This window comes from Nerophis ophidion, linkage group LG13 (assembly GCF_033978795.1).
Source record: "Nerophis ophidion isolate RoL-2023_Sa linkage group LG13, RoL_Noph_v1.0, whole genome shotgun sequence".
Classification (NCBI taxonomy): Eukaryota; Metazoa; Chordata; class Actinopteri; order Syngnathiformes; family Syngnathidae; genus Nerophis; species Nerophis ophidion.
This window is the reverse complement of record NC_084623.1, coordinates 20528469-20554876: the sequence shown is the minus strand read 5'-3', so window position 1 is coordinate 20554876 and position 26408 is coordinate 20528469. Positions and strand designations below refer to the sequence as shown.

General features: G+C 38.4%; 1 protein-coding gene across 1 annotated transcript in view; it reads right to left on the bottom strand.

Annotated features, from left to right (window-relative positions):
• Window positions 1-1245: 1245 nt before the first annotated feature.
• il10rb (interleukin 10 receptor, beta) overlaps window positions 1246-26408 on the bottom strand; it is a 38198-nt gene continuing 13035 nt past the window's right edge. Inside the window, exons 3-8 of the mRNA XM_061918526.1 lie at window positions 23993-24180; window positions 17980-18140; window positions 16392-16545; window positions 12160-12317; window positions 6784-6935; window positions 1246-5324 (exon numbers count right to left, since the gene is read on the bottom strand). Of these exons, the coding sequence (XP_061774510.1) occupies window positions 5120-5324; window positions 6784-6935; window positions 12160-12317; window positions 16392-16545; window positions 17980-18140; window positions 23993-24180 (1018 nt within the window). The 3' untranslated portion in view covers window positions 1246-5119. The remainder of the gene's footprint in view (window positions 5325-6783; window positions 6936-12159; window positions 12318-16391; window positions 16546-17979; window positions 18141-23992; window positions 24181-26408) is intronic.

Sequence of the window (26408 nt, the reverse complement as noted above, 5' to 3'; positions counted from 1 at the left end):
ATGCCTGGTAGTCAGAAAAGGGGTGCGCCTGGGAGTTCTGGCATGGAGGACTTCATTTCGTAGTGCGCGCCTTATTGTCTGGGACGAAATCTGCATTCCCCCCTCTGCAATGTCCTGTTGTAGTTCCACAGCTGTTACCTGGGGGGTTTTCACCACTGTACGCACACAGCATCCTCTTTCTACCACGCCCAGGTAGTGTTTCGACTGTGCCTTTAGCTTTAAACTTGCGAATTATCCTCCCAACTGTGTCTCTTGGAATGTGTAATGTCTTTGCTATTTTCTTATATCCATATCCTTTCTTATGAAGAGAAATTACCTCCTCTCTTGACTTCTTTGACCACTCCCTGGACTTCACCATGTTGCAAATACACCATTGACCATCTACAAGAAGCTGAGCGTCAGTCTTTTTCAATCAGTTTAATTGTTGCTCGTTACGGTTCTAATCATATCTACAGGTGTTTTCAACACCTGATTGAAAAGACCTGATTCAAATTTTGTTCTTAAGAGTTATGATCTTCAAGGGGTTGAATAATTTTGTCAATGAGATATTACGAAAAATTTCATTTTTTGGTATTTTGTAAAATACAGTGTTACATTTTAAGTTGCATTTGTCTGTTTAACGCATCTTTATTTAATATGACTATAAACAAAATACGGAATAAATGTCCAACTTGCTAAAACACCAAAATTGTGTGGGGGTTCAATAATTTTGATCACAACTGAATATCAGATATGCAATCGATGCGGACGATCGGGTCACGTTCACATTATCATCAAAAAGCGCATAGCTGGAGAAAGGGTTGGACACATTGGACACTGTAGTTGAAAAAATGGACGAGAGACAAGCTGCAAGCCATACGGGAGACTATTAACCGTCCTGGCGGGACCAGAGCAGCAGCTGAAACAAAGCACGTCCTTCTTTGTTCCAACAGCCATTTAGTCGAAACATGAATAGCAAAAACCCTTGATCATTATGGACACTTGTAGTGAAGATGCCGGGAACGGCCCGGCTCAGTTGGTAAAGCGGCCGCACCAGTCACCTTAGGGTTCCTGGTTCGGTCCCTGGCTTTCTCTCCTCCTAACCACGTCTGTTGTGTACTTGGGCAAGACACTTCAACCTTACTCCTGATGTGTTGTGGCTAGAGCAATGGTTCTTAACTTTGTTGGAGGTACTGAACCCCACCCGTTTCATATGCGCATTCCCCGAACCCTTCTTTAGTGAAAAATAAAATGTTCTTTTTCAAATTCAAGAAAAAGTCATATGTTTTTTTACTGGTGCACAAAATGAACTGTGCATGAACATCACCTTGTTTAAAGAACAAAACCAACATAGTACATGAACTCACAACAAATTACACACCTTATACACATTAATATGAATTGATTAACATGGAACCCGACTTAAACAAGTTGAAAAACTTATTCGGGTTTTACCATTTAGTGGTCAATTGTATGGAATATGTACTGTACTGTGTAAACTGTACTGTTTCATATAATGTATTCTCTTCCTTTGCAATCTGCGAGTAAAAGTTTCAATCGCTCAATCAAACAACCTGCAAATCAGATGGAAAATTAGAGGGAACATTGATTGGGGGTATCCATAATACGCCGATAGGGAGAAGTTTTTATTTACACGATATGTCGGATGTGTCTTTACCTCCGTGGCAAAGGCTCCACCGAACCCCTGAGGCCGACTCGCCGAACGCCTAGGGTTCGATCGAACCCAGGTTAAGAACCACTGGGCTAGAACCTTGCATGGCAACTCCTGCCATCAGTGTGTGAATGGGTGTATGTGGAAATGGTGTCAAAGTGCTTTGAGTACTTTGAAGGTAGAAAAGATAGATAGATAGATAGATAGATAGATAGATAGATAGTACTTTATTGATTCCTTCAGGAGAGTTCCTTCAGGAAAATTAAAATTCCAGCAGCAGTGTACAGAGTTGAGATCAATTTAAACAAAAAAGTAAAAAGTAAATAATGGGGGTTTAAAAGGAAACAAAATAGAGAAATATTACAAAAAGAATAAAAACCATGGGAATAACAATATAACAGTAAAATAAGAATATAACAAGACAAAGTAGGCAGTAGTGACCATGTTATGAAAACGTATTGCACTGTTAATGTTTTGCATCCCCTGTCATCCTAGTACCCCCCGTCCCCCGTCCCAGAGAGGAGTTGTACAGTCTAATGGCGTGTGGGACAAAAGCGCTATACAAGTCTAACCAATTTACCATTTAGACGTACATCTTTTTTTATTTTAGATGTAACCAGGTATCGGACACCTTGGTCTCCTTGGACGTAACCTCGCTCATCCACACGGACTGGAGAGTTGGTAGGTGGCCGAGGGTGGAGTCTGCAATCTTGGTTGCTTTGCTGGGTCTGTTCCTGTCTCTGGCCGTGCTCCCCCTACCCCAGACGATGGCGTGGCACACCGCAGAGGCCACCACAGTGTGTGTTTTTGGTTGTTGTTTACTTTTGTGGCTGTGTGTAGAAGTGGCTGGTTGCATCAGCACTGCTTTTATTTTTATGTCCTTTGTGTTCTTTGATGTTTCCCTCTAACAGACGTTTGTGTGCTATGGCTATGTTTATTTTCTTTGGCCTCAGTCTGTTTTCAGCAATATTTAGCTTTATCAAGATAGTAGAACAGTATGTTGTTGCTATGGAATATGCAGGCTATGAGAGATTTTTTTATCTAGTTTACTGAAACTATTTACCAAGATTTTCTTTAACTATTGCTGCGCACACACATTGCAAGGCACAAATCCATTCAATGTGCAAGTTTCCTAAAGAAAGCTGCTCATATGTAAGTATATGGAGAAAAGTTAATACATCATGAATAGGCTTTTATAGTTTATTATAGGATTATACAGTCATAAACAAAGAGGTCAGTCCAAAATCCATGGTGGTGTTGACTCGTCTTAAAACAGATACTTCTCTCTGCGTCTTTTTGGTTGTTTTAAAGCAGGGGTAGGGAACCTATGGCTCTAGAGCCAGATGTGGCTCTTTTGATGACTGCATCTGGCTCTCAGATAAAAATCTTAGCTGACATTGCTTAACACGATAAGTAATTAATAATTCCGCTGGTAATCACAGTGTTTAAAATAACATTAAAGTTACAAAACATTCTCGTGCATTTTAATCCTACCATCCGTTTTCTATCACACCTGTTCAAGATGTCGCATTAATGGTAAAAAGTATTATATTTATTATTGATTAACTTTAGAATAACAATGTTGTTAAAAACAATTAGAGACTTATTATACTCTCAAAATGTTGGTCTTAAAAATGCATGCATTTAGTTGTATTCAGTGTTAAAAAATGTTATATGGCTCTCACGGAAATACATTTTGAAATATTTGGCTTCCATGGCTCTCTCAGCCAAAAATGTTCCCGACCCCTGTTTTAAACGGTCATGTTACAAAACAAAATCTCCATTTAAAACACTTCCTTGTGGTCTACATAACATGTAATGTTGGTTTCTTGGTTAAAATATTGCATAGATTATGTTTTGCAGTCCATCTTTAAGATGCTTTGTAAACGTCTCTTTACGATGTGCCTCCACTTCGACAGTGTCTTCTCCCCGCCATCTTTGTTGTAGTTTTTAGTGCTTCTATAGTGAATCTGCTAACGGATATAAGTTCAAACTATAGACTCATTTGTATTAGAAATGGCAACAGTGGGTGAGACATGTAGATGTGAGCCAGGCTAAATAAAAAATGTTAAATGGTTGTACTTGTATATCGCTTTTCTACCCCTTTTTAAGGAGCCCAAAGCGCTTTGACAGTATTTCCACATTCAACCATTCACACACACATTCACACACTGATTGCAGGAGCTGCCATGCAAGGCGCTAACCAGGACCCATCAGGAGCATGGGTGAAGTGTCTTGCCCAAGGACACAACGGACGTGAATAGGATGCTAGAAGGTGGGGATTGAACCAGTAACCCTCAGATTGCTGGCACGGACACTCTCCCAACTTCGCCACGCCGTCCCCTGCTGCACCACAACAAGATGATAGCGAAAAAGAAGGACCTTATCGACTACAGTGCAGACTCGCGCTAAGCTCTCTGGGTAAAACTTTACCATATATGGAGTTATCCGCTGACGAGATAGGGCAGACCACATCACAGGACAGAGTAAATTCCAAACAGCTCGATTGGAGGAAGTATGAAGAAAGGCAAGCTATTTGTTTATTTAGGTAAAGGCATTTAAGTTCCACCTTAAAACTCATCCATATACTCTGGCTTTTAAATAGACTGTTGAAGACCAGTTGACCTGCCACCCCCCTGCATGGAGAGGTTACCAGGTGGCCACGGATAATCCCTAAAGAAATACCAGTCTGGAGGATATGCTAGCTGTTCCAAGTCACGACCCAGGGTGGACCACTCCTCTATGACCTGCATAGAGACCTCCTACCACCCTCTGCTCCCCCCTGATGGACTGGACTCTCACATTATCATGAATCATTTTCAATAACTGTACCCACTTGGAATCCATTGCAGCCAATCACCCATGTGGAGGGGTGCCCACATCTGCGGTCCCTTCCCAAGGTCTCTGTGTATTCCAGTGTTGGGTTTACCTTTACCAGATGTGGGTTCAGACCAGTAATGTCATTGTGGTTCGTGCAGCCCTTCATGGCACCTGTGATTAAGGGCCATACAAACAAAACTTTGATTGATTGAGATTTTCTAAATATCTCTGCAATGCCTCCACTATTTGAGTTCAAATTTTCGGAATTCATGGGGACCCGAAATACGGATAAGCAGATACCATCCGGTTAGAAAAGTTGGTTTTGCTTTTTAAGGCCCCTTTAAAAAACGTTTTCGATTTATAATGAACTCTCTTAGGAATTCTAAAACACGTTTTACCAAAATCGCTATTGGAACCATTTCCTCAGGCACTAGTGCCTGCATTCTGCATTTTCACTCTGCTTTCAATTGACTTCTTGCGAGGAATGTTTTCCAGTCCTGACGTCACGAGCAACCCAGCACTATATGTCAGTAAAAACAAAGGCTGATAGATTCCGTATTTACCCAACAACAATAAGCACAACAACTATTGTTCTGAGTCTCTAACAGTGGAATATATCGTATTGGGCGGAGTTGATAAGGCTGCTTGCTACTGAACAGCAGTAATTTGAGAACACTGTGGCATTATTCTAATCATATTTTTCATTTTCTTCTGATCTTGGTAAACAAGATAAGACAATTTGGCGCCAGAGGAAGAATAACTGCTGTTACTCTGCTGTTGGCTCTCGCTGCCTTCTGTACAGTAAACTCCAGAGTCTTGGCTTCTTCTTACATCCCAAAGACTATCCTGACCACTGCAAAACAGTAAAGGAAAACACATGTTATAACTTATCAATACACTTGCTGTAAGTGGGTTAACTATAAAGGCGCCATCACAGTGTATTTTACTCAGAATAAGTAACACAAATTTTCATTCCGATAATTTACTTATGTTTTGCGTCACAATATAATGTTCGGAATTTTTATAACGCAGATTTGTAGTCTATCAACAACAACTAATAACAATAACTAATCTATCAATCCCGGACCTTCGCATGAGGAAATAGTTGAAGACCCCTGGCCTATCGTGCCTCTTTTCTCTATTTCTACCTTAGTCTGATTAGCAAGAATAATGTCACTTACCGTATTTTTCGGACTATAAGTCGCAGTTTTTTTTTCATAGTTTGGCCGGGGGTGCGACTTATACTCAGGAGCGACTTATGTATGAAATTATTAACACATTACCGTAAAATATCAAATAATATTATTTTGCTCATTCACGTAAGAGACTAGACGTATAAGATTTCATCGGATTCAGCAATTAGGAGTGATAGATTGTTGGGTAAACGTATAGCATGTTCTATATGATATAGTTATTTGAACGACTCTTACCGTAATATGTTACGTTAACATACCAGGCACCTTCTCAGTTGGTTATTTATGCATCATATAACGTACACTTATTCAGACTGTTGTTCACTATCGTTTATTTATTTTAAATCGCCTTTCAAATGTCTATTCTTGGTGTTGGGTTTTATCAAATCAATTTCCCCAAAAAATGCAACTTATACTCCAGTGTGACTTCTATGTTTTTTTCCTTCTTTATTATGAATTTTCGGCAGGTGTGACTTATACTCCGGAGCAACTTATACTCTGAAAAATACGGTACTTTAAAAACATTAACAGGCTTTAGATTCTACAATGTATAAACTAGAAATTCCAGGTGTAAAAATGTATCAGCAAACATTATTTAAGCGACATTGTGATAAGCAGACCTGTCAGTACAGTAAGCCATGCTCACAACCTGTTCTGCTTTCCACTTTCCCCACACACGTACAAATCCCAATGTCAGCTTTATACACTATTGTGCAGCACTGCTGTAAAATCTAAAATAAATATGTTTTTCTAAAATTATAAATTGTGAGTAGCCGTCTCATCTACAAGGATTTAATGGAAATACTTTTTTTCCCTCGGTTCTCAGGAGGCTGCGCGCACACACACACACGCGCTAACACACGCGCACACACACGCGACACATTTATGTGTACTATTGCTAAGGTGCTATGTTTGAAGGGCATCTAAATGCATGCAAGCTATGTAAAGTTGGGTCATTGCAGATGCAGGGTGCATTACCAAAGTTACTTGTGCACTGCAGATATTACAAATTAGATCAGCAATTAACTAATATGTGTATACAAATAATTAAAAAGGGAGTTTTTCACAAAATAATTTGTCCTCTTTAAAATGATCATTGAGAAAGAATTGTGACTTAACCTGCTATTTGGTTCCTGGCTTGAGGCGAGAACTTCTGAGGGAAGACTGTGAAATCCTTGGGGTTTTTCACATATCAGAACTTCGTCACAAAATACTTCTGAGCCCAAGTATGGTAGACAAGGAATATCGGATCCAAAGGAGTCATGAGAATCCTGGAAAAATGATGTGGGTCATTAGAAAATTCACTGGTTAAAAATGACATAACATGGCATATTTCTTCAATGTATTCATCTATCTTTCCATCTACAGCCACTAATGAAACTGAAGTTGTTTGGTATATAGTGCTGTAAATCCTACTATTTTACTACAAAAAAAGACATCTTTCCTCCTTGGTTCTCAACGAAAACGGTCTCATTTCCCTCCCTCTGTGTGATTTCTGTTGTTCCACTTCTCTGGTTATGTCTTGTCCTAACTTTCTAAGTGCCTCACTTTTGCACTCATCGAAAATTTAAACAGATCTCTCAATTTAATTGCCTAAATATTTTCAACATAAAGTACAGATTCGAGGCAACTTGCCTGTCCTGATGAGACGTTTGCTGCCAGGTACATGAGGGACTCCCCCATTGCAAGTCTCTAGTTTTCTGTGTGCTCATTGTTGTTTGAGGGTTTTTTTTGCCCCCAAAATGAGCCCCTCCACATCATATATAAGCATTGTCAGGGATTACCTTTTTTTTAATTCATCCTCCTCCCATGTTAAACTTTGACCACCTTTTTTATTGTTGCTGTTCTGTCTTCCTTGAACAGCGTATGTCTGCGGTTGAACAGGTTCGTACTGAAAATGTAATTTTGCAGTACTTTTCAAGGACAAGGACAATAAAGTTTGATTATATTCTATTCTACATAGCATGTGCTGCGAGCCAAAGCCATGCAAACAATAAAGAACAGAATCAACCAGAGTTACTTTAATATAAAATCTCCTGGGAGTCAAAGTGTAAAATGCAATTTATCGTCCCAATTAGGAATGTGACCATACATCAGGGTAGAGAGGTAAGATAGCAGTTGGTACGAAAAGCGGTTACTAGACCTTTAACTAGGACAAGAAAGTTCCATCATATTACACCTATACTGATCCACTTGCACTGGCTCTCGGTACATTTAAGGTGCGATTTTAAGATTTATTACTTACGTACAAAATGATAAATGGTTAAGCACCATCTTATCTTGCTGATTGTATTGTGCCCTATGTTCCATCCCAAAAGCTAAATTTCAAAAACATACTCATTGAGCCCCAAAAAAGTCTGCAGGCTCAAAAGCTTTTTTTTCGGACCCCAGTACTCTGAAATGTCCTACCAGCAACAGTTTAAAAAAATAAAAAACTTAGATTTATATCACGCTTTTCTAGACACTCAAAGCGCTCACAGAGAAGTGGGACTCAACATTCATTCACACCTGGTTGTGGTAAACTACAGTGGGGCAAAAAAGTATTTAGTCAGCCACCGGTTGTGCAAGTTCTCTCACTTAAAATGATGACAGAGGTTTGTAATTTTCATCATAGGTACACTTCAACTGTGAGACAGATTGTGAAAAAAAAATCCAAGAATTCACATTGTATGAATTTTAAAGAATTTATTTGTAAATTATGGTGGAAAATAAGTATTTGGTCAACCATTCAAAGCTCTCACTGATGGAAGGAGGTTTTGGCTCAAAATCTCACGATACATGGCCCCAATCATTCTTTCCTTAACACGGATCAATCGTCCTGTCCCCTTAGCAGAAAAAGCATAATGTTTCCACCCCCATGCTTCACAGTAGGTTTGGTGTTCTTGGGATCCAACTCAGTATTCTTTTTCCTCCAGACACGACGAGTTGAGTTTTTACCAAAATGGATACATGGATGATACAGCAGAGGATTGGGAGAATGTCATGTGGTAAGATGAAACCAAAATAGAACACTCTCCTGCCAAAAGAGGATACCAGGTATCCAAAGTTGATTTTTGGAGAGGAACCAATCTGGAGGTAGTGTTAGCTGACCTGAACTGAGACTCGAGATGGACCACTCTTCCATGCACAGCTATACACATCTCTGCATAGCTGACTATATTAGCCTGTAAGAAAATACACTCCTGACATGACTATTTGCTGGTTCCCCAATAGACTGGACTCCCAATGTATCTATTAATCTAACAACAAATACATCTAACAATATTATTTAACAATTTATTAACTGTAGCAACTTGACATTCAGTGCAGGCGATCACCCTGGAAGGGAGTCCCTACATCTGTGATCCCTTCTCAAGGTTTCTTCTGTTTCGCCCTACTGGGGTTTTTCCTTCCCCAGATTGGCGTGGCTTTTGAGCAAGATAGCTGCAACTGTTTCTCTCTGCTGAAAGGCCTAATGAAATCCACTAAAATCATCAAAATGCACTGACATCCTACAAAAGTCAAGATTGCTCGACGAACAATGACTACCAACACAAAGTTAGCAGCTGAAATAGCGGGAATTAAAGATTCCCTAAACTTTATGTCAAGGGAACTAAGTGAAGTGGTGGAACAACAGAGGAAACTGTCAAGCCTCATGGAGGAGATCAGGCAGCTAAAGGCTATCATCCAACAAAAGAATAAACGGATTGAGCTCCTAGAACAAAGGGTGGATAACTTGGAACAGTATTCCAAAGCTGATGACATTGTGGTCACCGGCCTGGAGACCAGGCATCAGAGTTATGCCCTGGTTGCTGGGCCACCTGATGACCAGCATGGTAAGGATGCAGCATCTGAAGAGCTTGACACCTTGGAGCAACAAGTGGTATGCTACGTGAAGAGTAAACACATTCCTTTGGACAGTCAGTACATATCAGCATGTCACAGTCTTCCAAGTAAGGACAAAAAAAAAAAAAAAAAGCCTAAAGTCATCATCAAGTTTGCAAATAAAAAGCACAAAGTGGAAATTCTGAAGGAAGCTAAGAAATTCAAAGGTAATGGAGTTTATCTAAATGACCACATGAAAAATAAAAATGCGGAAATTGCTTGGATCAGCCGGATCCTCAAAAAGCAAAATAAAATCCAATCAACCTCGACCAGGAATGGAAAAGTTTTCATCCGGACGAACGGACCAGCAGAACAAGCCAAAGGGATTGTGATGGGAAAATTGAAAGACCTGGATCAGTACAAATGAAAATAGTGAGTGCATTTGTCTTTTTTGTTTTCTTCTTTTTTGCTTGATTATTGGATCTCCTGTAAGGAACTCATGACTCTTCCTTTCAATACTGAAGCCCTTTCAAGTGTTGATTATACAGAAAGTGGCACATTTGATTCTGAGAATGAAGAGGATTCAGAGACTCATATTTAAGCATATAGGATTATTGCCAGTATTATACTGAGGAACAACTTGATGACGCATAAAAAATACATTTTCTTTGATTCATTTTACATTGTAGAAGTCTATCAAAACACCTCTCTAAAATCAAAAATGTTTTGGAGTCACTTAAAAGTAGATTTAAAATAATTGCTTTATCCGAAACATGGATAAAGAAAGGCAAGGAGGTTGATCTAAAAATAAAGGGCTATGATCTGTATGTCATTAGCAGAGCCAATAGGACTGGATGGGCAGTGGCCCTCTATATACATATAGTGAACTCAAATGCAGACCAGTTAAATCAATGGCCAAAAATTATTTAATGGAGTGTGTAGCTGTTGAGATAGAATTAGAACAAAACAGAAACATTGTTGTTGCATGTGTATTAGGGTTGCAAATCTTTGGGTGTCCCACGATTCGATTCAATATCGATTCTTGTGGTCACGATTCGATTCAAAATGGATTTTTTTTCAATTCAACACGATTCTCAATTCTAAAACGATTTTTTCCCGATTTAAAAGGATTCTCTATTCATTCAATACATAGGATTTCAGCAGGATCTACCCCAGTCTGCTGACATGCAAGCAGAGTAGTAGATTTAAAAAATATATATATTTTATAATTGTAAAGGACAGTTTTATCAACTGATTGCAATAATGTAAATTTGTTTTAACTATTAAACGAACCAAAAATATGACTTATTTTATCTTTGTGAAAATATTGGACACAGTGTGTTGTCAAGCTTATGAGATGCGATGCAAGTGTAAGCCACTGTGACACTATTGTTCTTTTTTTTATTTTTATAAATGTCTAATGATAATGTCAATGAGAGATTTTTAATCACTGCTATGCTGAAATTATAACTAATACTGATACTGTTGTTGATAATATTTGTTTCAGTCCTTTGGTTTGTTCTGTGTCGTGTTTGTGTCTTCTCTCAATTGCTCTGTTTATTGCAGTTCTGAGTGTTGCTGGGTGAGGTTTGGTTTTGGAATTGGATTGCATTGTTATGGTATTGCTGTTTTGTTTTGTTGGATTGATTTAAAAAAAAATATATATATATAAAAAAAATCGATTTTTAAAAAAATGAGAATTGATTCTGAATCGCACAACGTGAGAACCGCGATTCAAATTCAAATCGATTTATTCCCACACCCCTAATTTGTATCTAGAAAACCAGGATCAAAAGTGGAAACCTTCATGGATAAATTAGAGTGTATGATTAACTGTTTAAATTTAAAAAAAGAACTCTTGTAATTTGTGGAGATTATAATATTGATATTCTAAAGGTAGATTAGCATAAACAAACCTCAGATTTTTGTTGAGATATTATATGAAAAAGGGCTATACCCATTAATTACAAAGCCTAGCAAAATAACCACAACCAGTGCAACCTTAATAGACAATATCTTTACAAATGTTTAGGGATTCACATCACTACTGGGTTCGTGATAAATGACATAAGTGATGTTTGTTTGTGCATGTATCCATCCATCCATTTTCTACCGCTTATTCCCTTTGGGGTCCCTGGCGCCTATTTCAGCTCCAATCGGGCGGAAGGCGGAGTACACCCTGGACAAGCCGCCACCTCATCAAAGGGGCAACACAGAGATACAAACAACATTCACACTCACATTTACATACTAGGGCCAATTTAGTGTTGCCAATCAACCTATCCCCAGGTGCATGTCTTTGTGCATGTATGATGTCCTAAAATATACTTTTCTTCAGTAGTGCTCGAGTCTCTCTTCTTTTCAACCCCTAACCCCTCTGTTGCACAGTCTCAGAGCTTCAACTCCAATCTCGTCAAACCCAGTTTCCACAAAGAAGTACAGTGTGATGCTACATTGTATTATTTTAGGGAGATAAATCTTGCTGTGAAAAGCTAAACCTGAAAAAAAATCCACTTTTGAGACTACACTAATAATTAACAACAAAGACTCAGGTTTATCTTAGGAGTGGGACTCACAAAAAGATAGAAAAACAAATATATGGGATTGTGATATTCATAGAACAAACAAAAAAAACAGACATTTCTATTTATTGTTTTAGAATCACTTCCTTTTTTGCATTGTGTCGCATACCTTTTGAAAGAATGGTGGAAGGTGGATCTTGGGGTAGAAAGTTTCCTTGACTGTCCAGTAGCACTTCAATGAAATATACAAGAGGAGCAGAACCACCAGAAAAAACAGGAAAAAAGAGCCCAGGAAGTACAAAATCCTCTTCCACAATGGGATAGGGCCTGTTTAAAATGATAAACCACAAAATGAATAATAATAATAATTCATTTTATGCATAAACACTTTATATTCTAAAAAAAAAAAAAAATTTAAAAGTGCTCCAATGGCAAGTTAAAAGCACACAAAAAACATACACATACTTTTTGATCGAGGGAGGGTTTCTTTAGATGAGGTTTGATTATAGACTTGACTTCCTTTTTATTTTCATTCAAATTTGAACTTTACTTTAGATAAGAATGAGATTTCATTACATTAGCTCATGGTAGTGCAGGATAAAATAGCAATAAGGTGCAGATATAAATAAATAATTACTGCACAGATTAATACATTCCACTTTTGGATGTGCATCTACGTTTATGAATGTAGGTTATATTGTCTTTATATTCCAGCAAATTAATCAATTTTTGGGGGGAATTGAGAGGATTATTATGATGCGTTCAAGAGTCTTGTGGCCTGAGGGAAGAAGCTGTTACAGAACCTGGAGGTTCTGCTACGGAGGCAGCGGAACCTCTTTCTAGAGTCCAGAAGTGAAAACAGTCCTTGGTGGGGGTGGGAGGAGTCTCTGCAGATGTTCTGAGCCCTGGTCAGGCAGCGGCTTTTTGTGATCTCTTGGATAGGAGGATGAGGAGTCCTGATGATCTTTTCCGCTGTCCTCTCCACTCTCTGCAGAGACTTCCAGTCTGAGGCAATGCAGGCTCCAGTCCAGACAGAGATTATTGCCGTTTTTGGTGTATGTGTGATTTTTTCTGCTCTGGAGAGAGGGATTTATTATTTTGGTTATGAGGGGGCTAATGTTGGTGGAATTAGTTTTTATCAGGGGGTGGGGAGAGGATCCAGGGGGCTTGTTGAGGGTTTCATTTTCCGGATGATGTCCTCAATCTGTCTCGCTGTGGTAAAGCAAAGCTTAGAAAGATGATTGGCTTTGGTTTGGTGAGTCCAGCGGTAGAGCGGATGTTTACCCTTGAGGTGAAGTTACTTTGTGGTGTTATTGCAAGTATGGGTTTGGGGTTTGAGCAGATGATACAATAACAATAACAGTGCAATACTTTTTTCATAACATGGTCACTACTGCCAAGTTTCTATTGTTATATTCTTATTTTACGGTTATATTTGTATTCTCATTGTTGATTTTTATTTTCATTCTTATTGTAATATTTTTCTATTTTGTTTCCATTTCTAACCCCATTATTTACTTTACTTTATTTCAATTCTGTACACTGCTGCTGGAATTTTAATTTTCCTGAGGGAATTCTCCTGAAGGAATCAATAAAGCACTATCCATCTATCTATGTATGATTGATAATATAGAAAAGTTGCCAGGATTATTGCCGATCATGTTTGGATAATATTGTGATCTGGCAGTGGCAAGTGCTCTGCTGTAGCTGTTTCGGTGTTCTATATAGGCAATTTTGTGTACATTTATGCCCGTTGTAAATTGTCTTCGCTCAAGAGCTTGCCTAGCCAATTTCATCTACCGGAGATCACTCGTGAACTACGGGGCAGACGTTTTGAAGGTGACCACACGCGCGCGACCTGACAGGAGCATGTATCTCAACAATGTTCTGGAGACTATTATTATAATATTTAACAGAGTCACTGACTGAGGAAAAGTGGGAAACAGTACACAGGTTGTTAATGTCCAAGTTTAAGTTAGTGGAATTTATGTACTCCTGAAATAGATACTGTGACATGGTTTGGAGTATATTCTCTTACCATAAAATAATTTAAATTATTTTATGGTAAGAGACATCCAGGTAGGGTTGTCCCGATACCAATAATTTTGTACAGGTACTAAAATGTATAGATACTTTTACAAATAAACGGAACTACAAAAAAATTTAAATTCTGGCTTTATTTCCACAGAAAATCTTATCTTACAATGCAATAAACATGTTTCCTATTGCACTCAAACAAAAATTTTAGAAGGTTAAGATATAAATTAAAGGGCATTAAACACATTGTGTTTTTCTTGTTGGACTCAAAGAACAATTTACAATTTTCCAAAATCAAGAATTTGATTAGAATATAATAAAAAAGCTTTACTAACATGATATGAAATTATTCATGAACTATGTCAATCCTGATCTGTGCTGTAGGAAAAATAAAATTATCAGTAAGTACTAAAACAAAAATATGGATAAATGTACCCAGATAAGCCATGTAGCAGGTAAAATACACATTTGTTAAAGATAAAACACAAATCGTAGCAATTTGTTACCAAACTCAGTCATTTTACTTGCACTCGATGATGTTAAATGGGTGGTCTTAATTACCCTAATATTTAACGGCGTGTGTTTTTGTGTAAACGGCAACGTGTTGTCTGAGTGACGTCAGTGAGTGAGTGGGCGGTAGCGCATGCATGCACTGTGCAGTAAAAAAATAAACGGATCCGGTTGTGTCCTGCAAAACTAATAATAAAGCAAGCAGACGTCTGCGCTTTGCTCCTTGACTACAGTTTGCACCGGAGCAGAACAGCAGGTGTAACAACTACATTATTACCTGTCACTCTTTAAAATTCACAGTGCAGATTTGAATGCTTATTATTTAAATGTTAACTTATGTTTGAAGCAAATGTGGTAATACTAATCGCCACATTTGGCAAGGCGGGTTTAAAAGCAACACTTGAAACGCGGAGCTTCCTTATTTAAAGAGTCACCTTTATCGTTAGTTTTGAAGCCCAAATACCTCGATATTGCGCTTCACCCACCCTGTTTTTTTAACCAGTAGATATGTCGTTTTTTGCCATACTTCCTCAACATGACCCACTCAACATCATGCGCCTCGGCTCTGTAGTCACCGTCGCAGATGAAAGAACGAAAACGGTACTTTCCAAAGGCAGTACGGTACTGATTTCAATCAATTAGTATCACGGTACTTTATTAGTACAGGTTTACTGTACAAACCTACATCCAGGTCATAAACATTGGGGTGAGAGATGGGGACAGAGTCAGTGATCTTTAGGTCGAGGGTATTGCCCTTCTTGTGAATGGGGACCTCGACATGTCTGATATTGGAGCAGTCCAGGAGCTCAAAAAATTCAGCAGCAGAGGAATTTGAGGGTGTGGATGTTTAGGTCTCCAAGTATCAGAATACTAAGTGATGATGCGCAGAATGAGAGCAGTTCGCTCATTTCTGTGATAAAAATCTGGTTGTTGTTATGGTGGGTAATAAGGAGTATTGTTATAGAGAGTGGGCGTTTACATTTAACTGCGAAACATTCAATTGTGTAGCGTTTTGGGAGAGAAATGGGTGACAGTTCCAGACCTGCGTGATGGATTATGGACTTCAGTTTGCTCAAGCATTAATTGAAGCGAGCTGTGGCTAACAGCCTTAACAACAACACATAACTTAACTGTATTTACAATGACCCCATCAGACTGTGAAGATATTGCAATAAGTATTACTAACCATAAACATTGAATATTAAGAGTATGTAAAAGTCTGACTACTATCTTGTTTACTTTTTTGACACCTAAATGTTTTGCAGTCAAACATCTAAAAGCTAAAATGCACTAAACATGGCAAAGTGTGGCAACAGAGTGTTTTGCATATTACCCATCATGTTTTGCAGTGGAATAGTATAGGTGTAATTATAACATCTCTAAGATGATTCGACATTTTATAATGTCCACAAGGTTCAGTGGGTATGTTACTTTATGCGGCATATGTGTGTTAAATTGATGTGTTAGTTTTTGTTAGTCGCACCTTAGGTGAGAAAGGTTGTTCGGATTGTTACATATAAATAGACGCGTAGACGACAAATACATGATGCACACAGTGAATAGCTAACCTTACTTACTTTAAATAACTCCTGGAATATGACGTTATTGTAAATTTCCATGATAATAATACCTCTTAAGATAACTTATGGGTCAGCAGACCGTATTTTGACCATTCCCCACCCTATAAATTCACATTTCGAAATAATTTGGCCATTGTGTGTGCGCACAGTCGGTTTAATTACAATACCAAGGTGTTAACAAAATGTAGTTTCAGTTTTGAAAAGACAGCCTCAATAAAACAAGATGCAAGAATTGTGTCTTAAAATGTACTAAAAGGTACTTAAAATTTTTTACCTTCAGTCTGAATACACTTGGATAAGGTGAATGTACTGGTCTTATTGTAGAAGTCGAAACGTGACTGGACCCTTACACAGTAGAATGTCCAAGATTTAAGGTTTGTCAGAGTCACTTCAGACTTATCGCTCTTCAAAATCTTGGGTTCTAATACCTGAAAGAAATGTGGAAGTTGTTATTTACCAGTTTAAATCATATGTACAGTATGAGATCACTTTTATACACCAGCAAACATTTGTTTTCATCCTAGACACAAAGCGTGAAAAGGGTATTCCAAATGTACAATATGTGAAAACACACAGCTAATGTATATTCAGTTACTAAAACATACATTCCTAACATTTACTAGAGCAAATGCCCTACACCCGGCTGCCCTTTAAATTTGTAATCCCACACTGCTTAACTCTCCGTTTTTGTTACCTGCCATCAGTTTCAGAGTCTACGTGGTTCTTTTATAAGACCATCTTTTGTAAGCTGTGTGGTTGTCAAGATGATTTTTCATTCATTCATGAAAAAATGAAACGTCAAAAGTTATTGATGGAGTGGAGATGTGCGGCTCAATCACCAACCAATAAATATCGGCCAATTGTCGGGAAAAATTACGTGATTGGCAATTACGATGAATGCTTTTTATTACCGAGCAGCTGGCAGGTATACAGTGTGGAGCCACTTCCCTAAAATAAAAATAATCACCCCATTACGGAATATAGACTACATTTCATAGTGTCTTAAATATCATTAAGTATATTGTCAATGGAGGACTAGGCTAAATATTTTGAACACTAAGAGCAACTCAGGAACAGGCATTTTAATAACTATGCTAACCTGGCTTTAAACAACACAAAGAAATAATTAAGTGCCTAGTAATCTTCAAGAAGTGTAGATGGAACAAATTTACAGTAGAAAGTAAGCAGTTATTAACAGGTCATTATAGAGTAAATTAATTAGTGTTCTCAAGAGAGGAAAATATAACAACAACTATTGGTGTGTCCGCAACGTTGCAGTCAGTACGCGACACGTAAGAGGAAGAATCGTCTGCCAATTGGTGGTGTCCATGTTACCGGTTATATCAGTATATAAGTGTTACTTGAGGGATCATCAAATCAATATTTTCATTTTCTGTTGATTTTGTTCATTTATAAACTCAGGAAATAATTCCCTTGACACAGGAGGACTTTAAGGGCAAAAACCAAATGGTTTAAATGAGTAGAAGTTACAGTGGTACAGGTGATTTTTGCTTTTGTTTTATTGTTGTGTACTATTGACTTTGTTTTTCTCAACCATTTGTATGTAAGAAAAGAGAATACAGTCATAGTTTAAATATTGTGTTGATGTTGTTACTCCCCATAAATATATTAAAAAATGTATGGCTAATACATTTGATTGGTATCGGCTGATCTCACTCGCGTATGTATGATGGGTATCAGAATCGGCAGCGTAAAACTTTGATCGCAACATCCTAAATTTGGAGTTCAATTAATATTTACCATAACGGTTGATATCAATAAACCCACAAGAAATTGTCGATCGAGTTTTGTGGTTGTCAGAACATGTACTATTTATGTCAAGAATAATTGGGAAAACTTACCTGCATGTCTTCATTATGTTCCCAGTACAAGATGTTGTAGGACAATTTGGAAAATTCTTCTGTCATGGAGCAATTTAAACTGGTCAGTGGATGAGAGATAGAAACCGAGAGGTTGCTTCCATGAGTAGCCAGGCGCACATTGGATGGCGGACCAATTGTTGCTAGAACACACGAGACAAAGGAAATCTAAGAACTAGGAACCTCCATTATTACACATACCTGTATGTAAACTGGCAAAAACAAAGCATATACAGGCAACTGAGAAATTGACTTGCAGTAAAATGTGTGAGCAAACTATTATTTTTTGAGAACAACAGTGTGAAGTTTGTGCTTCAACAACTGGTTGTCTATCAACTAGACCAGTTGTTCTCGAATGGGGGTACACGTATCCCTGGGGGTACTTGAAGGTATTCCAAGGGCTACGTGAGATTTTTTAAAAATATTCTAAAAATAGCAACAATTCAAAAATCCTTTATGAGTATATTTATTGAATAATACTTCAAGAAAATATAAATGTAAGTTCATAAAGTGTGAAAAAAAAATGCAACAATGCAATATTCAGTGTTGACAGCCAGATTTTTTTTGTGGACATGTTCCATAAATATTGATGTTAAAGATTTCTTTTTTTGTGAAGAAATTTTTGGAATTAAGTTCATTAATACAGATGGATCTCTATTACAATCCCCAAAGAGGGCACTTTAAGTTGATGATTACTTCTGTGTGTAGAAATCTTTATTTATAATTCAATCACTTGTTTATTTTTCAACAAGTTTTTAGTTATTTTTTTTTTTGCGGAATATCAGATATATTCAAAGATTTATTTTTGTCCCTTGTAGACACAAAAATCCTTCCATTTGTTAAAATGTGGAATTATGATAGTATAGTCATCTCTGACCACTCACCATGGAGCTTTGGCTCCAGAATAATGTAGCCCTAAGGCGCAACTGGCGTCTCAATTCTACACTCTTAGCAGAAAATTACTTTGTGGACTTAAGTCTCACATTGACTTTTTCCTTGACATTAACTAGATAACATATTTACCTTATGAGGAACACTTAAAGCCACTACAAACATGAAAAATGTGCGAGTAGGCTGCTTTCTCGTCACCTACCCAAATTCTCGGCTGCCAACTATATCACAGAAATAGAATCCACTGATGGCACCATCAAATCACACCCAAAAGACATAAACGATCAGTTTACATTTTTTTACTCCTCCCTATAAAGCTCAGAGAGTGGTCTCGCAAACCATTTTGTAGAAAATCTGGACCTGTCCACCCTAAATGAAACATAAATCCAGACTAGAAAAGCCAATATCTGAAACTGAAATTGGCCAAGCAATTGAACTAATGAAAAATAGACAAGCACCAGGCCCAAGTGGTTACCCTATTGTATTTCAAAAGACTATTTCCAGTAAATTGACACCATTCCTTTGCTCCGTCTCCAAATAATTGTTTAAACAAAAAAAGCTCCCTGCATCTATGACCCATCCATTCATCCATCTATTTACTACCACTTGTCCCTTTTGGGGTCGCGGAGGAGCTGGAGCCTATCTCAGCTGCATCTATGACCAAAGCCTCAATTTCTGTTCTACAAAAAAAAAAAAAAAAGTCTTAGTCAAGTGTGAATCATATCGACCAATCAGCTTACATGTTGTGACTACAAAATACTTACAAAAATCCTTGTCCTACGATTGGAATCTGGTTTACCAACTATTGTGCACCCTGACCAAACAAGTTTCATAAAGGGCAGGCTGTGGTATCACAACCTGCGCTGCCTCTTTAATATTGTAAATTCTGAACACTCGACCCAACTTCCAGAAACACAAAGCTTTTCACAGAATCGAATATGGACACATTTTTAAATCATTGAACAAATTCGTATTTAGCAGAACTTTTATTTCTTGGATTCAAACTCTGTACTCTATGCTACAGGCGGCAATTAGGGCCAACAATATTGATTTCAAGTATTTACGGGACTTGCAAGGTAATTCTCTCCATCGTCCAAAAGAACGGTGGGGGGAAGACTTGAGCATGGAGCTTTCTGAGAAAATCTGGCAAAGAGCTATCAAAAGGGTACATCCATCCATTTTCTACCACTTGTCCCTTTTGGGGTCGCGGGGGGTCGCTGGCGCCTATCTCAGCTGCATTCGGGCAGTAGGCGGTACACCCTGGACAAGTCGCCACCTCATCACAGGGTCAACACAGATAGACACACAACATTCACACACTACATCCTCAATTTGTATTAGACACAGATTGGTTCAATTTAAGATACTCAACCGCCTGCACTTAAGCACAGTCATACTAACTCAGATATACCCTGACTTAGATCCAAGCTGCATCAGATGCCACCAGGCACCTGCGAGGCACTGGTTTTAGGCATGTTCAAAATTACACACATTCTGGTCAGATATTTTCAAAACATATTTGTAAAAAAAGTATCAAGCCAGATCCAGTTATTGCAATATTTTGGGTTACCCCTAGCAACAGCAGGCTATCAAAACACCACTAAGACGTCACAGCGTTCTCAACCTCACTAGCTCTCGACTTATCATTTTTTGATGGGGATCGACCAAACCTCCATCCCATTCACTATGGGTTTGTGAGGTGATGGCTATCTTAAACCAGAAAAAATGCAAATGCACTATTCAGGGCTCTGTTAAAAAGTAAAAAAAAAATTGGTGTGACTTTTTAGAATATTTTACAAGTGAATTTGATGCAACCACCTTATATCAGCAGCTTTCCACATCTCGAACAACTCCTGTCCCCTTTCTCTTCCCTTCTTTTACTTCTTGTATTTTTTTCTTTTTTTTTTTTTATGTATTCTGTGCATGGGTTGACAACTTAAATGTAACAAAGGGGGGGAAACATTATCTATGAAGCATGTTTGTATGTAAATTATATGCAGCGCACACTGGAGATGGGATCCAGGTATGGCTCCATGCAACTGTGCATACTGTGTCAGTTTCAACTGCCTTGTTTTGTTTGTTCTCACGGTAGTTTTCTGAAAACTCAATAAAAATAAATTCAAATAAATACAATCAATTCAACACACTCTAATGTAGTTTAGAAATTGCAGTAACATTGTAACCCAACTCACCTTGGTTTGAAATAAAAACAAATAACTAATAATATTTCTATATTCATGCACAATAACAAGGTACCATTAGGACCAGTCCCTTAGCCTGGAAAACGTTGAATAGCCCCGCTATACAGTATCTGCATGTTTTAATGTCTAAATGTTTTAATGGAGACATTGTAAAATGACTGAAAGGACTTCTCCAGTGACAGCAGTACGATGTCTGACGACTTAATTTGAAACGGGTGAACAACGCCAAAGGTAGGACAATCGGCCACACGCGGTGTAGGCAAACATGGGCTTAAACATAAACCCAAATATTTTTAAAGTAGATTGTTGCATACTGTTCTAATGTGGGAAAACTTGAGATAAGAATATGTTGATTGAGCTTCCAAATTTAACATGGCTTCCTCTCACTCATCATTTTAGCAATTCTATGCATTAAAATTAAAAACATTGTAGACTATTCTAAGACATGCCTAGAAGTGACCCATTGGCTGTCAACATTGGCTTAAGTGGGTTCTTTATACAGTAATGTGAGCACCCTTTGAGGAAAAAAAGAAGAAAAATCAGAAACAAGTGCATTTCTATCCCGCAAACCACAAAACAACATTTTGAAAATCCAGACTACATTTCCAGCAATTGGGTGCATTTCTACATTCAATATTACTTTTAGATTTATTCTCATCGACCAACATTTTTTGGCTTTCTTTTTAACACTTACATGACAGAGAATGTTTTGGGTTTTTAGGGTGGATAATTATCCCTTCAAATGTAATGTAAAAGTCTATACCATGCATGCAAAGAACTAAAAAAAATAGTTTCCCATTTGGCAACTCTATTATGGAGGCACACCCTCTCGGGTAAATTACTTCCGGTCTTGTGACTTCTGTTTACAATATGTCATGTCAAAAATATACCTTCTCACTGGCTACTAATAAATACTCTATAACTACAACTGGTTCAGAACTAACAGTGTTCGAAATGTAACCATCCAAATATGATTAGCAGCAAAGTAGACACGTAGTGTCTTGGAGAGCGAATGGAGGCGACAACAAGTAAGCTAGCTAGATGGTTAAATAACAAGTAAGCTTGTTTCGGTGCCCCTGACCGTCTCAGTGTGGCATTTAGGCAAGAGGAACAGCGAGTACCTGCAGCTGAGGCGAGCGTTTGAATAACATTTTATTGACGCGAAGTGATATTTCAAAGTGAAAATGAATGTTTAAAAACTTTGTGAAAATTCCATATGTTTGTTTTGAGAAAGAAAAACAGTGGACTGCAAATCGAGTTGTTCAACTTGACGGGTTGTCAGCATTCAAACATGGTCAGTTTAAATATGTTCTGTTCAATGAGGATTGAAACAGGAGTTATCACAGGTCTTATGTTTTTTGAGGTGAGGGTGATTGTGTGCCATGACAGTGCTCAAGAAGTAAACCAGTGTTCTTCCATAAACCAGACACATTGTCTATATTTTGTTTTGGTGCATGATTCGAACTTGCACTCTTCAATCCCCCAGCATCCAGTAGATTTTTAACTTAAAAGGGGAACATTATCACAATTTCTGAAGGGTTAAAACCAATAAAAATCAGTTCCCAGTGCCTTTTTTTAATTTTTCGAAGTTTTTCTCAAAATTGTACCCATAACGCAATATACCGAAAAACGGCTTCAAAGTGCCTGATTTTCACCATCGGTACATCCACTCGTCCATTATCCTGTGACGTCACAGCGTGAAACCACCAGAAACAAACATGGCGGATAGCACAGAAAGGTATTGCGATAATACCTCGGATTCAGACTCGGATTTCAGCAGCGTAAGAGATTAAACAGGTTACGCATGTATTGAAACGGATGGTTGGAGTGTGGAGGCAGGTAGCGAAAACGATATAGAAAAACAAACTGAAGCTATGAGCCATATCACGACAGACAGCGGCACGTGAGGAAGCGAGGACGAATTCGGCGATCGCCTTCTAACCAACGATTGGTATGAGTTTGTTTGGCATTAAATGTGGGTGGAGGGAAAGGCTGGATGCAAATATAGCTACAAATGAGGCATAATGATGCAATATGTACATACAGCTAGCCTAAATAGCACGTTAGCATCGATTAGCTTGTAGTCATGCCGTGAGCAAACATGTCTGATTAGCACACTCCACATAAGTCAATAACATCAACAAAACTCACCTTTGTGCATTCATGCACAACGTTATAAGTTTGGTGGACAAAATGAGACAGAAAAAGAAGTGGCGTAAATCACGTCTTAGCCAAGACATCCAGGGGTTTACCTTGCTCGTCTGCGGGAACACACTGCCATCATCGCTTGCTGTGCTCCGTCATCCCTGAATAGCTCACACACTACGGCAGATTCAGTGGTCGATTTTCCAATAATGCAGATTTCTTTGACTTTATCGTTGGAAATACATCTGCTTTGAGTGTCGCAGGACATCCAAACATTCTTGCCATCTCTGTCGTAGCATAGCTGTCGTCGGTAAAGCGTGCGGAACAAACAGGGGACTTTCGCATCTTTTGGCAACTTGAATCCGTCTCTGTTCGTGTTGTTACATCCTCCGACAACACAACGACGAGGCATGATGTCTCCAAGGAACGGGAAAACAGTCGAAAAAACGGAAAATAACAGAGCTGATTTGACTTGGTGCGTGTAGTAAGATTGAGAAAATGGCGGCTCGCTTCATGTTGTGACGTCACGGGTGAAAGGTCATCGCTCCGACAGGCTATCAATTGTAAGGCGTTTAAATTGCCAAATTCACCCTTTTAGAGTTCGGAAATCGGTTAAAAAAACATATGGTCTTTTTTCTGCAACATCAAAGTATATATTGACGCTTACATAGGTCTGGCGATAATGTTCCCCTTTAAGAACTGAGCCACTGCTACATAACTTTTGCAATATTCAAAAAGAATATTCTACTATTGCTTACCATGCTCCTCAGGACAAAATGTTTTCAGTACCCAGTTGGAGTGATTGCCATTTACATTGGCACGAACACGGAGTATGTAGACACCCAGATAAAACATACGACACACAGAAAGATCACATGATTTCAGAGCTGTGTTATCACAGGCCGTAGTCCAGGTGTGCTTTGTCTTTAAGTCCAGCTTGTACTTCCTGCGGAGAAAATAAAATACCATTTATTTATCATCATCAGTTTAAAACATTGAAGCATTTGTGCAAATGACAAACTTGTGTTGTGCCTGTTGACCATTTGATATTGTTTAAAACAGTGGTTCTCAAATGGGGGTACGCGAACCCCTGGGGGTACTTGAAGGTATGCCAAGGCGTACGTGAAATCCATCCATCCATCCATCCATTTTCTACCGCTTATTCCCTTTTGGGGTCGCGGGGGGCGCTGGCGCCTATCTCAGCTACAATCGGGCGGAAGGCAGGGTACACCCTGGACAAGTCGCCACCTCATCGCAGGGCCAACACAGATAGACAGACAACATTCACACTCACATTCACACACTAGGGCCAATTTAGTGTTGCCAATCAACCTATCCCCAGGTGCATGTCTTTGGAAGTGGGAGGAAGCCGGAGTACCCGGAGGGAACCCACGCATTCACGGGGAGGACATGCAAACGCCACACAGAAAGATCCCGAGCCTGGATTTGAACCCAGGACTGCAGGACCTTCTTATTGTGAGGCAGACGCACTAACCCCTCTTCCACCGTGAAGCCCGGTACGTGAAATGTTTTAAAAAATATTCTAAAAATAGCAACAATTCAAAAATCCTTTATAAATATATTTATTGAATAATACTTCAATAAAATATGAATGTAAGTTCATAAACTGTGAAAAAAATACAACAATGCAATATTTAGTGTTGACATCTAGATTTTTTTTGTGGACATGTTCCATAAATATTGATGTTAAGATGTATTTTTTTGTGAAGAAATGTTTACAATTAAGTTCATGAATTCAGATGGATCTCTATTACAATCCCCAAAGAGGGCACGTTAAGTTGATGATTTCTTCTATGTGTAGAAATCTCTATTTATAATTAAATCACTTGTTTATTTTTCAACAAGTTTTTGTATATCTTTTTTCCAAATAGTTCAAGAAAGACCACTACAAATGAGCAATGTTTTGCACTGTTATACAACTTAATAAATCAGAAACTGATGACATAGTGCTGTATTTTACTTCTTTATCTCTGTTTTTCAACCAAAAATGATTTGCTCTGATTAGGGGGTACTTGATTTAAAAAAAAAAATTCACAGGGGGTACATCACTGAAAAAAGGTTGAGAACCACTGGTTTAAAAGAACACCAAAAGTGGGACAACCAGGGGGATCAGATGACCATGGCTGGAAAGCTGATGATCAGCCTCATGGGGTCTCAAGCACTGCATGTGCTGCCACAATGTATACAATATGTACAGTCGTGGTCAAAAGTTTATATACACTTGTAAAGAACATAATGTCATGGCTGTCTTGAGTTTCCAATCATATCTAAAACTCTTATTTTTTTGTGATAGTGATTGGAGCACATACTTGTTGGTCACAAAAAAAACATTAATGAAGTCTGGTTATTTTATGACTTTATCATGGGTCTACTGAAAATGTGACCAAATCTGCTGGGTCAAAAGTATACATACAGCAACCTTTTATTTTGCTTACATGTCCCTTGGCAAGTTTCACTGCAATAAGGCGCTTTTGGTAGCCACCCACAAGCTTCTGCTTGAATTTTTGACCACTCCTCTTGACAAAATTGGTGAAGTTCAGCAAAATTTTTGTTTCATCTGACCACAGAACTTTCCTCTAGAAAGTTCTGTGGTCAACGCACAACGTCCAATAAAGTCTTTGTCCATGTGATGTCAGATGAAACAAAAATTGAGCTGTTTGACCACAATACCCAGCAATATGTTTGGAGGAGAAAAGTGAGGCCTTTAATCCCAGGAACACCATACTTACCGTCAAGCATGGTGGTGGGAGTATTATGCTCTGAGCCTGTTTTTCTGCCAATGGGACTGGTGCTTTACAAAGAGTAAATGGGACAATGGAAAAGGAGGACAACGTCCAAATTCTTTAGGACAACCTACAATCATCAGCCCGGAGGTTGGGTCTTGGGCGCAGTTGGATGTTCCAACAGGACAATGACCCCAAAAAACACGTCAAAAGTGGTAAAGCAATGGCTAAATCAAGCTAGAATTAAGTTTTCAGAACGGCCGTCCCAATCTGTGGACAATACTGAAGAAACAAGTCCATGTCAGAAAACCAACCAATTTAGCTGAACTGCACAAATTTTGTCAAGAGTGGTCAAAAATTCAACCAGAAGCTTGTGGATGGCTATCAAAAGTGCCCCTATTGCAGTGAATTTTGCCAAGGGACATGAAAC